Genomic DNA, 12,470 nt, shown 5'->3' with positions numbered 1-12,470 from the left:
GAGAGGTGCTCCAGCTCTCTGATCATTTTAGTGGCCATCCTCTGGACCCGATCCAAGAGCTCCACATCCTTCCTGTATGCAGTACACCAGGTGGGGCCTCACAACAGCTGAGCAGGGACAATCACCTCCCCTTCCCTACTGGCCACCCCTTTTCCAGTGCAGCCCAGAACACAGTTGGCCTTCTGGGCTGCACATGCACACTGCTGGCTCATGTCCAGCTTCTCATCTATCAGGCCCTCCAAGTCCTTCTCCACAGGGCTGCTCTCAAGGAGATCTTCGCCCAGTTTGTATAAAGACCTGTGATTGCCCAGACCCAAGTGCAGCACCCTGCACTTGGCCTTATGACTGCTGACTGAATCCAAAACACTTTTGAGTGTTTGTAGCCAGTCTGATTTTGGTATATTGCTAGGTTTCATTCAGGGCCACCTCATGCTAACCCTAACCCTGTAGCAAGCACAGGAGCCAACCTAGACCAGCCAAGATCAGAATCCCAACTTTATACATTTGCACCATGTTGGTGCTCCTCCCCTGACAATGCTTGTAGTTCTGCAGCATGCTTCATCTGTAAACACAAGCCTGATTATCCAAACTATTTTACTATGCTTGTTTTACCACTTCTAGTGGTTGACTTTACATCAACAAGAGTATTGCTGTTCTGTTTGCATACGAAAGGGGGAAGGTAAAAATCTTGAGTTCTTACCTGTCTTCAGACGTTCCAAAATATTTAGGTTAGAGACATCAGCTGTCCAGCTCTATGCAGCCATTTCTCTCTACAAGAACCACATTTTAAGATTTGCCCATTTTTCACTACTCCTGCTATTTAAAATTTCATCTTCTCTCTTACTTGATGACGTGAAAGCTTTGATGTAACAGTAGATGTTTAATAACTTCCTTACCAACAAAGTTCACATTCATGATGACTGGATGCTTACAGATCCATGGGGTAAAATAAATACTTTACTAACATTATATTTAGTGCAAGGAGAAAGATCTGACTCCTGTTGTAGAATAAGGGTATTTTTAACGTAAAATCTGAAAGAAAGACTACATACCAGCTGTCAGCATTTTAAATATGTTTATTCAGCAGCTATAACAGTCGGCCTCCAAAAAATTGGAGTCCCCTTTTGTTTCTGAACCGTGTCAAGTGACAGAAATGCCTGCTAGGAACATTGAAGAAGCTACACGGTGCACTCCTTTCTGAGAAACAGACATGTCTAACAGGGATTAATCTCTCTGAGAAGGCAAAATATAAATATATACACTCTAAATCCACAACAACAGTTTAAACGCACTACAGTAATTCAAGTGGGATAAGAGTGAACAAATCCAGATCATGTAAACTGCAGCCATAAGATATCTGTTGTCTTCTCAAATCCTGTCCAGTTTCGGTTTACATCTGTGATCTGTCTATGGCAGAGTTGAAATACAGAAGCATAGAAGTGTTGAATCTCAGGGGCTGTGCACAGTAACAGGAACTGGGGTGATAAGCTGTTCTCTACACGTTGCTCAAGGCATCCACGCCAGGAAGAACTTTACCTGTGAGTAGTTGAAGAATTCCAATGAAGTTCAGAAAGAGAAGCACTTGGCTTTATGCTTACAACTGCAATGTTTACACATATTCAAAAACCAGAAACAAAATCCCCCCCAAAACACCTCAAACTATAGGTCACATTGTTTCTACATGCATTCCTGCTGCTGTTTATGGCAATCACCACATATGGGTTAAACTGTTCCACACAGTAAATACATTTTAGGGTTCTAGTGAGTATCCAGAGCATATCTGCAGACAGATTCTTAGCAGCCAACAATCATCAGTGTTCAATTAATGATAACAGTTGTTTCTGTCCAAGTTCCTGCTAGAGGCAGATCCAAATACTTTAAGATATTCTTCCATTAAGTTTGATGGCAAACAGATTTTTGGTAGGATCTGGGAAGTTGTTGCATATTTCCGTTAATCCCCAGCAGCACGTAGATAGGATTTTGGAGTGTGTGGTGGAAATTTAATGAGTGAATTAAGAAAAATAAACACTACCTTCTCCAAGACTTGAGTCTTCTACTGTGACTAAAACATCTGTGTCCTGATAATTAGATACATCATTGCAAAGGGCAAGAGTAAGGAACATGCTCATCTTTGGGTATGGGTCCCCACATTACTGAAGTGCAATGTTCTCTGAGGCATTTTCTTAGCTTTTTGTTGTTCTTCATTATCAAAGGACATTTTCTTACCCCCCTCCCCCCCAAAAAAAACCCCACTACTTTTGAATGCTTGAGCTGTACAACAGTACTGAATTTTAACACTGTTCACAGCCCACTAGTTGTTCCAGTAGCCTTTTTTTTTTAATATATAGATATCTTCAGAAGATCCTCTAGTTAGCTAGACTTCCGTTACATTTAAAAGATCACACACAAGCCCACATTTTGGGCCAAAACTTAGACGATTTTGTCCTTTTGAATAGATCAGTTGCACAGTGCTTCCTTCTAGCCATCTGCATTCTTTCCCTCTACCACCACTCCCTAGGCAACAGAAACAAAAGCTCTGTCTCACATACAACTGCTGGAAACCAACAGCTGCAATGCAGTTTGTTGCAGTTTCTCTTCTACAGAAATGCTGACAGTATTAGATACTTTACACATACTGGGAAACAGATAATTACCAGAGGAAATGAAAACCCATTTAGAGAACAATGTAACTCACTGGAAGAGCTCTAAATCCTCACCATTTTGGATTCTCAGTATTCTTGTGCAGGTTTGTTAAGTGATCGCTAGAGGGCTCCCCAAACCAGGGGATTTCCAACGATGCCCTCAAAAGGAAGCTTCTAACCAAAATTTGAAGTTATTCTGATCCCTAACTCAAACTGAGCATTGCAAACAGTCTGCTTAGCATGTTTCAGGGAATCATCGATAAGCAAGGAGCTGCTCTGAGAGCTGTACTACTTTCTTTTACAGCTTTTATTGCTGCGTGGGAGTGACAGTCTATGCTCTTTGCAGGAATATTCCATTTTCTCTTCCTCTAGGGGGACAAAAAAAGAGCTAGGAGGATCTTATATGCAACTCCATTTGTTGAAACAAGACGACAGTTATTCAGTTGTTGTGCCTTCCTGAATATCAACACAAGGCACAGCACCCAGAATTACCTAATTTGCTCAAGCAAGTCAAAAGAAAAGAACAGTTACCCTCTAGCAGTTCCAGGCTGGCACCACCTCCAGTGCTGACATGGCTAACTTTATCTTCAGTGTTCCACTTTGCACAGCATGTAGCAGTATCCCCACCACCTGTAGTACAAGAAAAACTAAAAATGAGCAAGGCAAGAAATTCAATTTGTTCAGCTTAAGGGACATAGCCCTGCTACAGGCTGGTGGTGCTCCCGAATCCTCAACATTAGTTCATACAGCAGTTTTTACAGTCATACCTGCAAGCTGAGGGGGAGATGAAAGCATTGCTATAAAACAATTTGCCAACTATTGTTAATGTGGTGCTTAGCAGGCAGAAGCTTACTTACTGCTTTTATAAAGACAAAAACAATCATGTGCAACTACTTACCAATAATGGTGATGCAGCCCTTTCCAGTTACTTCCACTACTTTGTCCATCAAGGCTTTGGTTCCTTTGGAGAACTTGTCCCATTCAAAGACTCCAACTGGACCATTCCACACTATTTGCTTGGCTCTTCCTACAACTTCAACGAACTTCTTAACACTTTCATGGCCACAGTCCAAGCCCTATGACAAGTAAGAGAATTCAGAGAGAAGCTTTCTAGCACCTTACCTAGAATCACCAATGCCTTACTGATGGGATCCTCAAATGCTTTTTTCCCCCCTCCTCTTTCATTTGACACTGAAGTTAACAAGGCTCTTGGAAGGCCTGATGGTGCTGATTTTGTGCCCCCAAGTTTGCTGCCAGTTTAGATACTGCAGACTAATCACAAAGCAAGAGTTTCTCTTGGCACTGAATACCAAGGAACAGAGACCTGCCAGAAGTTACTTCTGTGGGGTGGAATCTGGTGTGGTATTTGTATTCTGAGTACAAATAAGTCATTAAAAAAAAAAAATTAAAAAAAAAATAAAAATAAAAATCAATGTCAGATGCATGAAGCCTTACTTAGAAACTTTTGCAAACTCTAACTAAGTTCCAGTCAAATAAAAGGGACTTACACTCCATTTAGAACTGAAAGTTTTAGAGGAATGTTGTTGTTTTAATCCAAATCCCACAAAAGCTACTTTAAGACTTAAAATTGTATCAGGAAAAACCACATGGTTTTCATTTTATGAAACAGAAGTATTTCATGCAGTTAGACTGCCTTCAGAAACATTTGCAAAGGATCACAGTTACTCTTATAATTCCGACAAGAAGTGTTTTTCTCACCTCAGTGCTTCCTGTTACTATTTCTAGTCCCTCATCTATTAACACCTACCATCCAGCCAGCAGGAATGCCTGAAGCCACAGTGGCTTCCCCAGTCTGTGCATGCTCATCGAATTTGTCTGCAGTGATGAAGTCCACCGGCAAGGTAATCTTCACACCGTTCTTCTCCGCCTTGGCCATCAGGTCCTTGACAATTTTTGATCCCTCTTCATCAAACAGAGAGTTGCCAATCTACAAAACAATTATGTGGAAAAAAAAAAAATCAAAGAAGCATCTGTTAAGCTACTGGACATTATTTATGAGATGAACAGCAGCCATACCGTTCAGACAGCAATTCTGGAGAGCTCTATTAGAGCACTAAGACATACACAGCAAGGCAATTTTTGCAAACAGGCTGTTGAGCAATTTCTGGGTGCTCCCTACTCTCTATAGGGTATACTCTCGAGCTATATATATGGGTCATCCTTTACTAGAAGCAGACACAATTCTCTTTCATACCTGCATGTTGTTTAACACTTTAAGAAAGGTGAATGCCATTCCACCACCAATGATCATCTCGTTGACCTTATCTAACATGTTACTGATCAGCTGGATCTTATCCTGAACTTTAGCTCTGGAAAAGAAAAGGAAAGAATGAACAGTGTAGTCTCCACCCCAGACTCCTCAAGCAGACCTTACTCTATCTTTAATTAAGACAGAACAAAGCCTGAAGGAAGGACTTACTGCATAGAAGTATAAAGCAGAATTTTTCAACTGCTATTCAGTAACGGCAATACTGAGATATTGCAAGGTCATTCTGAGAGAATCAGTCAACAAAGAAGTTACAGGGAGTGGGCAGAAAGAATGTGGCAACTCAGCAGGCCAGCATTAAACAGTATCTGATAAAAATAGAATAAGAAGCCCTCAATTTTTCTCCCATTTAAATATAAATTTAGCTTGGCACTTTTTGACTATCCAGCAACACACAGCAGGGATCAGAGCACTGCCATTCACAACTACTGTCCAAATCTAGATCTACTGTACCAGTGGATCTCTACCACAGACTAAACTCCTGTAATCAGTTCAGGTCCCAAACCCAAACTCACAACACAGATTCAAACTAGTAGGACAAACAGCCCTGCCCAAAAGCAGATGGCTGCTTTTAGCACAAGATATGAATGATAACAGAATAAAAGTGCCACAGTCACTTTTTGTAGGAGTGGCAATAAGCAGCAGTAAGTAGACAAATCTTTCCTCTTTGATGCCACATGTTGTTACTCAAAAGAGAGCTTCATGAAGGCCTTAGGAAATTACCTAGGAAATTAGGCAAAACTATGGCTGGTACTGAAGAGACTTGCTTTACAGCCTCAGTTTGGCTCTGCCTTACCTAATGACATTTTTTTTCCTTTAGTTAACTCATCTCTAGAACAATTATAATGACACAGATTTCATTAATAAAATGCTTTCAGACCTAATCATTAGGAATATGTATTCCCTCTACCATCCTAACCTTAGCAGCTGTGGAGATCTCTGGTGTGAATCAGCCCTCAGCCCCAGTTTAAGCAGTGAAGTTGCTAATGCTGCCACACTGTGGGATTGACAGGAGGTACAGACCCAAAGCAAAAACCTGCAGATGCATCTTCCTTTGTGAAGCTCCAGGCAAATGAAATGTGAAAGTGATTTAGATTTTTCTTTTTTTCCTTTGTGTACAATCCTGCTCCTAGTGCAGGAATTACTAGAAATTACTTCCCTGCATGTGGTTTTTTGTTTGCCAACACAGTTCATCTTCACCTCATTTATTAATAGTTATCCTCAGTTAATCTTCCAGGTCCAGTTTTGTTATACATAAGCAGTAGCCAATCCACAGCTGATTCACATGCAGCTATAAATCTTGGAGAGGTACCAATGAAAAGCAAGCACTGCCCATTGTAATCAAGATCATTGAAACATTTAAAATTTGATGCAACAAGTGAGCATTACTTCTTTGAAAGTATATTTATTGGTATAAAGAGCAGGAATAAGCCACATACTTTTATCATCGAGGAAATGCAATGTTGTCCAAGCTTTGTGTTACTGTTCAAAGTATTTAAATTCACTTGGCAAACTGAAACACTTATTTCTACGTGCAAACCAGACATTTGGTGTTGCGCCTTCAATTCTCTTTGTACACTGGCTGCTGCTGAAGAGCAGAGGCTCAGCAAGCTACAGTAGGTCAGCACTGCATTAGACAGACCGTGTCAACTTACACAGTGCTGAGCTTGCAGGATGCCTGTACTCTGAACCATGGAGGAAAGGTCACTGACAGTGTTTCAGGGCCATCAAGTGTATCAGCTCTTCTGGGTCAACTGTACAGCAAATGGCTGTGGACTGTCCCTTACTTAGGGAACATAAGCAAATCTAAGATATGATGAGCAGACTCAATCATCACAAGGGCAAACACAGTAAGCTAGCCTCCAAATAATCCAGAGATTTCAGGAATTACCTGAACATCTGAACTGTAGGTACAGTTCAAAGGAAAGTATTTGTTTGAACAAAGCCAGAAGAACTTATCGTTTGTTCCAGAGCTGTTAAAGAAAAATAAGTATGGGTATGGTTGGTATGTTCTTGAGCCTTACCCTCCAAGAATTGCTAAGAAGGGTCTCTCTGGACTCTCAAGGGCCTTTGCAAAATAATCCAGTTCTTTCTTCATCAGGAAGCCAGCAGCCTTCTGAGGAAGATGAACACCTACCATGGAGCTGCAGAATAAAGGTAAGAGTGAGGAAAGGAAAAAATGTAGCATCACTAACAACCAAAAAAGTGAATTCTAGTCTTAAGAGCTCAGTTGCGTCCTGCTCTCAGGCAGAAGCTTTAAACCATACACACTATAGACAATTACCTCCACTAAGTATCACTCAGGAACAAACATAGCAGAACAATAATGGAATAGCCTCAAGAAGCTAAACTTCAGTGAGGACAAAGCTTGTTTTTCTACAGCAGGCATAATTCTGCAGTTCTGCCTATGGAATGAAAACAGATACATACCTGTGAGCACGGTGGGCAGTTCCAAAAGCATCATTGACATAAACATCTCCCAGTTTAGAAAGAGAGGCTCTGAAAGCCTCCACTTTTGCAGCATCAGCTTTGATCTAAAAAGAAAAAGAATGACAAGTTTGTGCTACTCACACAAAACTAAAGTGAAATCCAGCAACTTATAAGCAATGGGCTTCTAAAAAAAAGAAAAAAAAACCTGCAAAGACAGATCAGCTGAAGAAATTCAACTGTGGGTGTCTTCATTTCATATGCTCTTTACCAGTCCAGTAGAAACAAAAAAGATGTTTAATTAGTTTTAACTCTGTATTAAACTCTGAGAGCTTACTATTAAAGCCCTGAGGATCATTGTCATTTCCAGCTGCATCAGTAAAGCAGGCATGGACTGCAACCTTTTGCTCTCTCCAACAGATTTCTACTTACATGAGGTGAAACAGCTAACACATGAAAGGTATGCAAGAGAAGTCAGTGCTGAGATGAGACAAAACTCATTCAAAGCCATTTACTGAACAAAGAAAGCGTGGTCTCTAAGCACTACAGGTAAAACAATGAGCTGATGGGTTCATTTTGCATCCCTGCTCTGAGGATTAACTTATAAATAGCCTGCACACTACAACAGGCCACAGTGACGGCAGCCAACACAGGAACAATAGAGATGAGCTTAGCACGTAGTAGGCAAGAACAGACACATTTCTGTTAAGGGACTTCCTCCATCATCCAGGCATCCTACCAAATCCTAAATGGGAAGTAGTTCAGCTTTGCATGCCCTTTTATTAACACAGCCTGAGCAGAACACAAGCTAGAGGGACCATGCAGATTCTAGAACAATGCTAGAACTGTTCCTTCACTCATTAAATTGCCTGGCTGTACAAAGAGATGAAATGCTTCTGTTACAGCACCTGTAAGCAGAACATGAGACTCTGAATGAAGGAACCACTACCACTTGATTTGCTTTGGACAGACATTTTCCAAGCATCAGCTGATAACCCACAAATTTGTATCTGGACACCCCTTCCCTCCCCTATGGGCAGGGCACGATAGTTAAGCTGAGAAACTCGTCTGTCAGCAGTACCCTTCTGCACTGCCCAGCTGCAACACATGCTTCTGTATGCACACTAGTACACAAAATGAAGGGAGCATTTCTCAAAGCAAATTGAGTTCTTGTCCCATTCTTCTCCCCGCCACCACACTGGCTTTCAGTTGCACGACTGTGGTTAACTTCAAACTCACTCAATTTCTTATCTTCATCTGCACAGACTTACTAAGCTACTCTGGGCTATTTTCTTAAGCTACTGGATTCCTGCACCAGCCTCTAAAGGGCACCACACGGTGTCAGCACTCCCCTCCGTGCGCTGAATATGAAAGGAGCCAAAATCTATGTAAAGTCACCACGGTCACTATCGCTAAGAAAAGCAGCTGTCTGGAGCAAACGTTCTTCTTGACCTTCAAGAAAATGTCAGAGGTACAAGGCAGCCAGATTCTTGATGGCTACCATAAGAGCAGACAGGCTTATAACGGGGTTTGATAATTTCTATGTTGCAGAACATTTGATCAGCACATTAAAGAACTAGCTGAGACAAAATTGAAAAATTCACTGTGGCTAGTGCTGTGAGAATGACAATCTCCAACAGATGTAGAATTTTATTTTAGACATCTCCACAGCTTCCTGGACAGCCCTATTTCATTCCTTTTACAGACAACAGACCCCTGGCAATCATTTACAGCCTTTCACTTAAGCTGTTTCATCTTAGATATTCAAAGCATTTGACTCAGACTTTTCCACTGCATAGCGCACGTGATCAGACTTGTTGAACAAAGGTTCTCTCTCTGGTTCCCTTCTGAGAATGAAATCATAAACAGCATTTTGAATGAGCAACTAGTTCATTGTCAATCTGCTGCAACCAAGGTATTAAGACCAGAGGAGGCACACACAGAACCTAAACTTGAAGTTTCACCTTGTTCCCTGAAGCATCCTTCCCTTTCCCTTCTTCTTCTACATGGAATCGGAGGTTCTCCAGCAGGATGATGGAGCCATTTGCAGGATTAGCACAGGCCTTCTCCACCTCAGGACCAACACAATCCTTCAGGAATAAGACTTCCCTGCAAAGACAAGATACACACTGTCATCCCAGTAGTGACTCTCTTTCCAAAAGGAAAGCATCCAGGTCGGCTCACAGGGAGGGACTGATGCACGCTGAACTGTTCTGCTACTTCACCTGCCCAAGAGAGCTTTAAGCTCCACAGCTACTGGAGCCAAGGAGAACTTGTCAGGCATGGGAACTCCATCTGGGCGGCCCAGGTGACTCATCAAAACCACCGATTTGGCTCCATGATCCAAGCAGTGCTTGATGGTAGGGACAGCTGCCTTGATTCTGGAACGGCAGAGAAAACCAAATGAAAAAGGATTCAGCTAGAGTTTGCCACACAAGTAGACTTGATAATCACTCACACAAGAGTCCTGGAAGTTGTTCTTCAAAAAGGTAACAGAAGGAGAACACGAGAGCTAGGTAGAACGATTACTTAACATCCTACCTCTCATGTTCACACAGTTCAGTGTACTTCTGAAGACAGCAGGGCATTCGCCACCAGTACATTCCTAAAAGGGACACTGGGCTTCTCAGCAACCTACACTTGCTAGGACAAACATCTAGGAGACTACCACACTTCACAGAGCACAGCTGCCCTGGTGCTAACCCAGCCTATTTCCTTCCCAGGGAAACTGACAATCCCTGAAGCACAGTCATTATGCATCATATACCAAATAATTTCCCTATCCCACAGTGTTTTCAGATTTTCTGCTGTGATCTTCCATGATAACGGGAGATGGAAGTCAAATGTACCCTGTCATCCAAATGCTGCTGATAGCTCGTAGCTAAAAATTGTCAGGAAGCATACGAATACTACTGGGCTCCTGACCTAATCACTGATATTGAATCAATAAGAAACGATGGGAATGCTGACCAAAACTGTTATCTGCCTACAAATGATGGACAAGCAAGATAAAAAGACATTGTATATCCCTAATTCTAAGCCCTGCGTTTTCATGTGCAGCTCCAGAACAACTATGCTGATGTAAACCAACAAGTTAACAGAGTAAGGAGAGAAGAAAGTCTTCTGGACGCTACCATCAAGTACAGCAATCAGAGCTAAACAGACATTTGGCTGTAACGTGGCCATAGTACTGCAACCATACTTCAGAAATAATGGTTAGGATCCATACAGTTAAGTGGTATTTTTTATGTGCTCTCTACAGTGAGAAGCTCTGTGGTAAGCGTTGTTTGCAAACAGCTGCAGAAACATTTAAATAACCATTCTGAGTCAACTCTAATACTTTAGTACCAGCAGGGACAGTGTAACCACGGTACCACCCCAGGTACTGCTAACAGAATTGGGCTGAAATGAGAGAGAAAATGGACTCCAGGTCTTCATTTTGGATGAAAATTGGGTCTCACCTTTGATTGTTGGTTATTTTGTGATCCTTCATTGGAACATTGAAATCAACCCTAAAAAAAGCAGAAAACAAACAAACAAAAAAATTTAACAACGAATGAGGGAACTTGAAAGTAAAGCATCTATCTGGAAATGCAGTATCATTAAGGTTAGAGTCAGATTTTCAGCTGCTTTGTGCCCAAGTTCTGCTAGAAAGATCCGTGCGTTATGAGCCATTTATTCTTTTAACGACAGTACAACTGGAGAACGAGCAGCAGGCTGCACACCACCAATACAAGCCAACTCTCACAACCACAGCAGCAACGATGCCAAGGCACAAAATCAAACTGAGACTGAACGAGCTGCCCCACTTTTCCTTGTGAAACCCATGCTCTCAGATCACCGCCTGGGAGCTTTCCGTTCTTCGCAGCTCCAATCCCCTCGGAGCCGAGCACTACGGCCGTAGGGAAGACCCTACCTAGATGGAGAGGAAACTTCCCCTACACGCGCCACAGGAAAGGATAAAGGGGAGGAGTTCCGCCAGCCATTTCTGCCTAGCATACCTCGTGCCCACGTGGTGAGCAGCAGGAAACCGGTTGTGTAACAGCTCAGGGCAGAAATTATTCGCAGAGCGGCTTCTCTCCTCCCTGACTCACACAGGGAAAGCGTGGCCAAGGCACGGCGCTGAGCAGCACCATCTTTTTCCTCCCGAGGAGGAAGGGAACGCCTAACCGACTGTAACGGAGTATCAGACCCAGTCAAACGCACGCTACAGTTTATCCTTCGTTATTCCACACCTGTACCAAAAACACCCCCATTTAGTAGTCCTTGGATTTTCTTGCTGCCTGCTCGACACGGAGACACACGGGAACCACAAAAGCCGCCAGCAAAGCGGGAGGAGATGAGCAGAAACAAATCGAGCCGGCAGCCAAGCACAACGAACTAAGTCTACAAACCGGACACGAGAGCACCGCTACCGCGCCGTCATTCCCCAGCGGGGCGTAACAGAGCAGCGCAGAGCACGGCGCGCTCCCCAAACAGCAAACCGGCGCGTGCTGCACAGCGACCGGGAGGCGCCGGGAGCCGCAACGCGCCTCTCGTAACGCAGCACGCGGATTCGCTCGGTAGGACCGCAGCCGGGGCCTCGCCGTCCCCGTTTACGCGCACGGGGCGCGGCCCAGCTGCTCACCTCATGACGACCCGCTTGCCCTTCACATCCACCTTGTCCAGGGTGAGCTTGTTGGAGAGAGACATGATTACCACCGATCGCCGACCCCGCCGTCCGTTCCCTGCCGCCGCCGCCCTCACTCTGCCGCGCTACCCGTCTGCGCCGCCGCTACGCCGGCCGTCTCGTCCGCGCCCGCTGCTGATTGGACCCACGGGGTCCGCGGCGTGCTCCTATTGGACGAGCCGCCCGCCCGTCAGCCATCCGCCCGCCTCCGCGAGAGGCCGCGCTGCGGCGGAGGCCTGGTCACGTCCCGCACGGAGCCGCCGCCGCGTGGGGGCGGCGCGGGGTGAGGAGGGGCGTGCGGCTCTTCGGGCCTCGTCCTCGCGGTGCTGCGCTGAAATGAATCCCCATTCATTTCCAGTCTCATCGAAATGAATGCTTCTAGGTGTTATTTTAGGGCCAGTTCTACAGAAAGGGCGAAGACGTGCCTGCGGCAGGGGAGCCTTGA

At 43.9% G+C, this 12,470-nt stretch overlaps 1 protein-coding gene across 1 annotated transcript; it reads right to left on the bottom strand.

The window, feature by feature from the left end:
• Positions 1-1,058: 1,058 nt before the first annotated feature.
• PGK1 (phosphoglycerate kinase 1) lies at positions 1,059-12,133 on the bottom strand. The gene is made up of 11 exons (XM_048960088.1): positions 11,984-12,133; positions 10,818-10,868; positions 9,582-9,737; positions 9,321-9,465; positions 7,360-7,463; positions 6,954-7,073; positions 4,858-4,972; positions 4,411-4,590; positions 3,541-3,718; positions 3,174-3,272; positions 1,059-1,536 (listed from the first exon to the last, which is right to left on the bottom strand). Exons 1-11 carry the CDS (start codon positions 12,046-12,048, stop codon positions 1,496-1,498), a joined length of 1,254 nt encoding a protein of 417 aa, XP_048816045.1. The 5' UTR covers positions 12,049-12,133; the 3' UTR covers positions 1,059-1,495.
• Between the last annotated feature and the right edge of the window lie 337 nt (positions 12,134-12,470).

The sequence above is a fragment of the Lagopus muta genome, chromosome 13, assembly GCF_023343835.1.
Source record: "Lagopus muta isolate bLagMut1 chromosome 13, bLagMut1 primary, whole genome shotgun sequence".
NCBI lineage: Eukaryota > Metazoa > Chordata > Aves > Galliformes > Phasianidae > Lagopus > Lagopus muta.
This window is presented reverse-complemented; position numbering and strand designations above follow the sequence as displayed.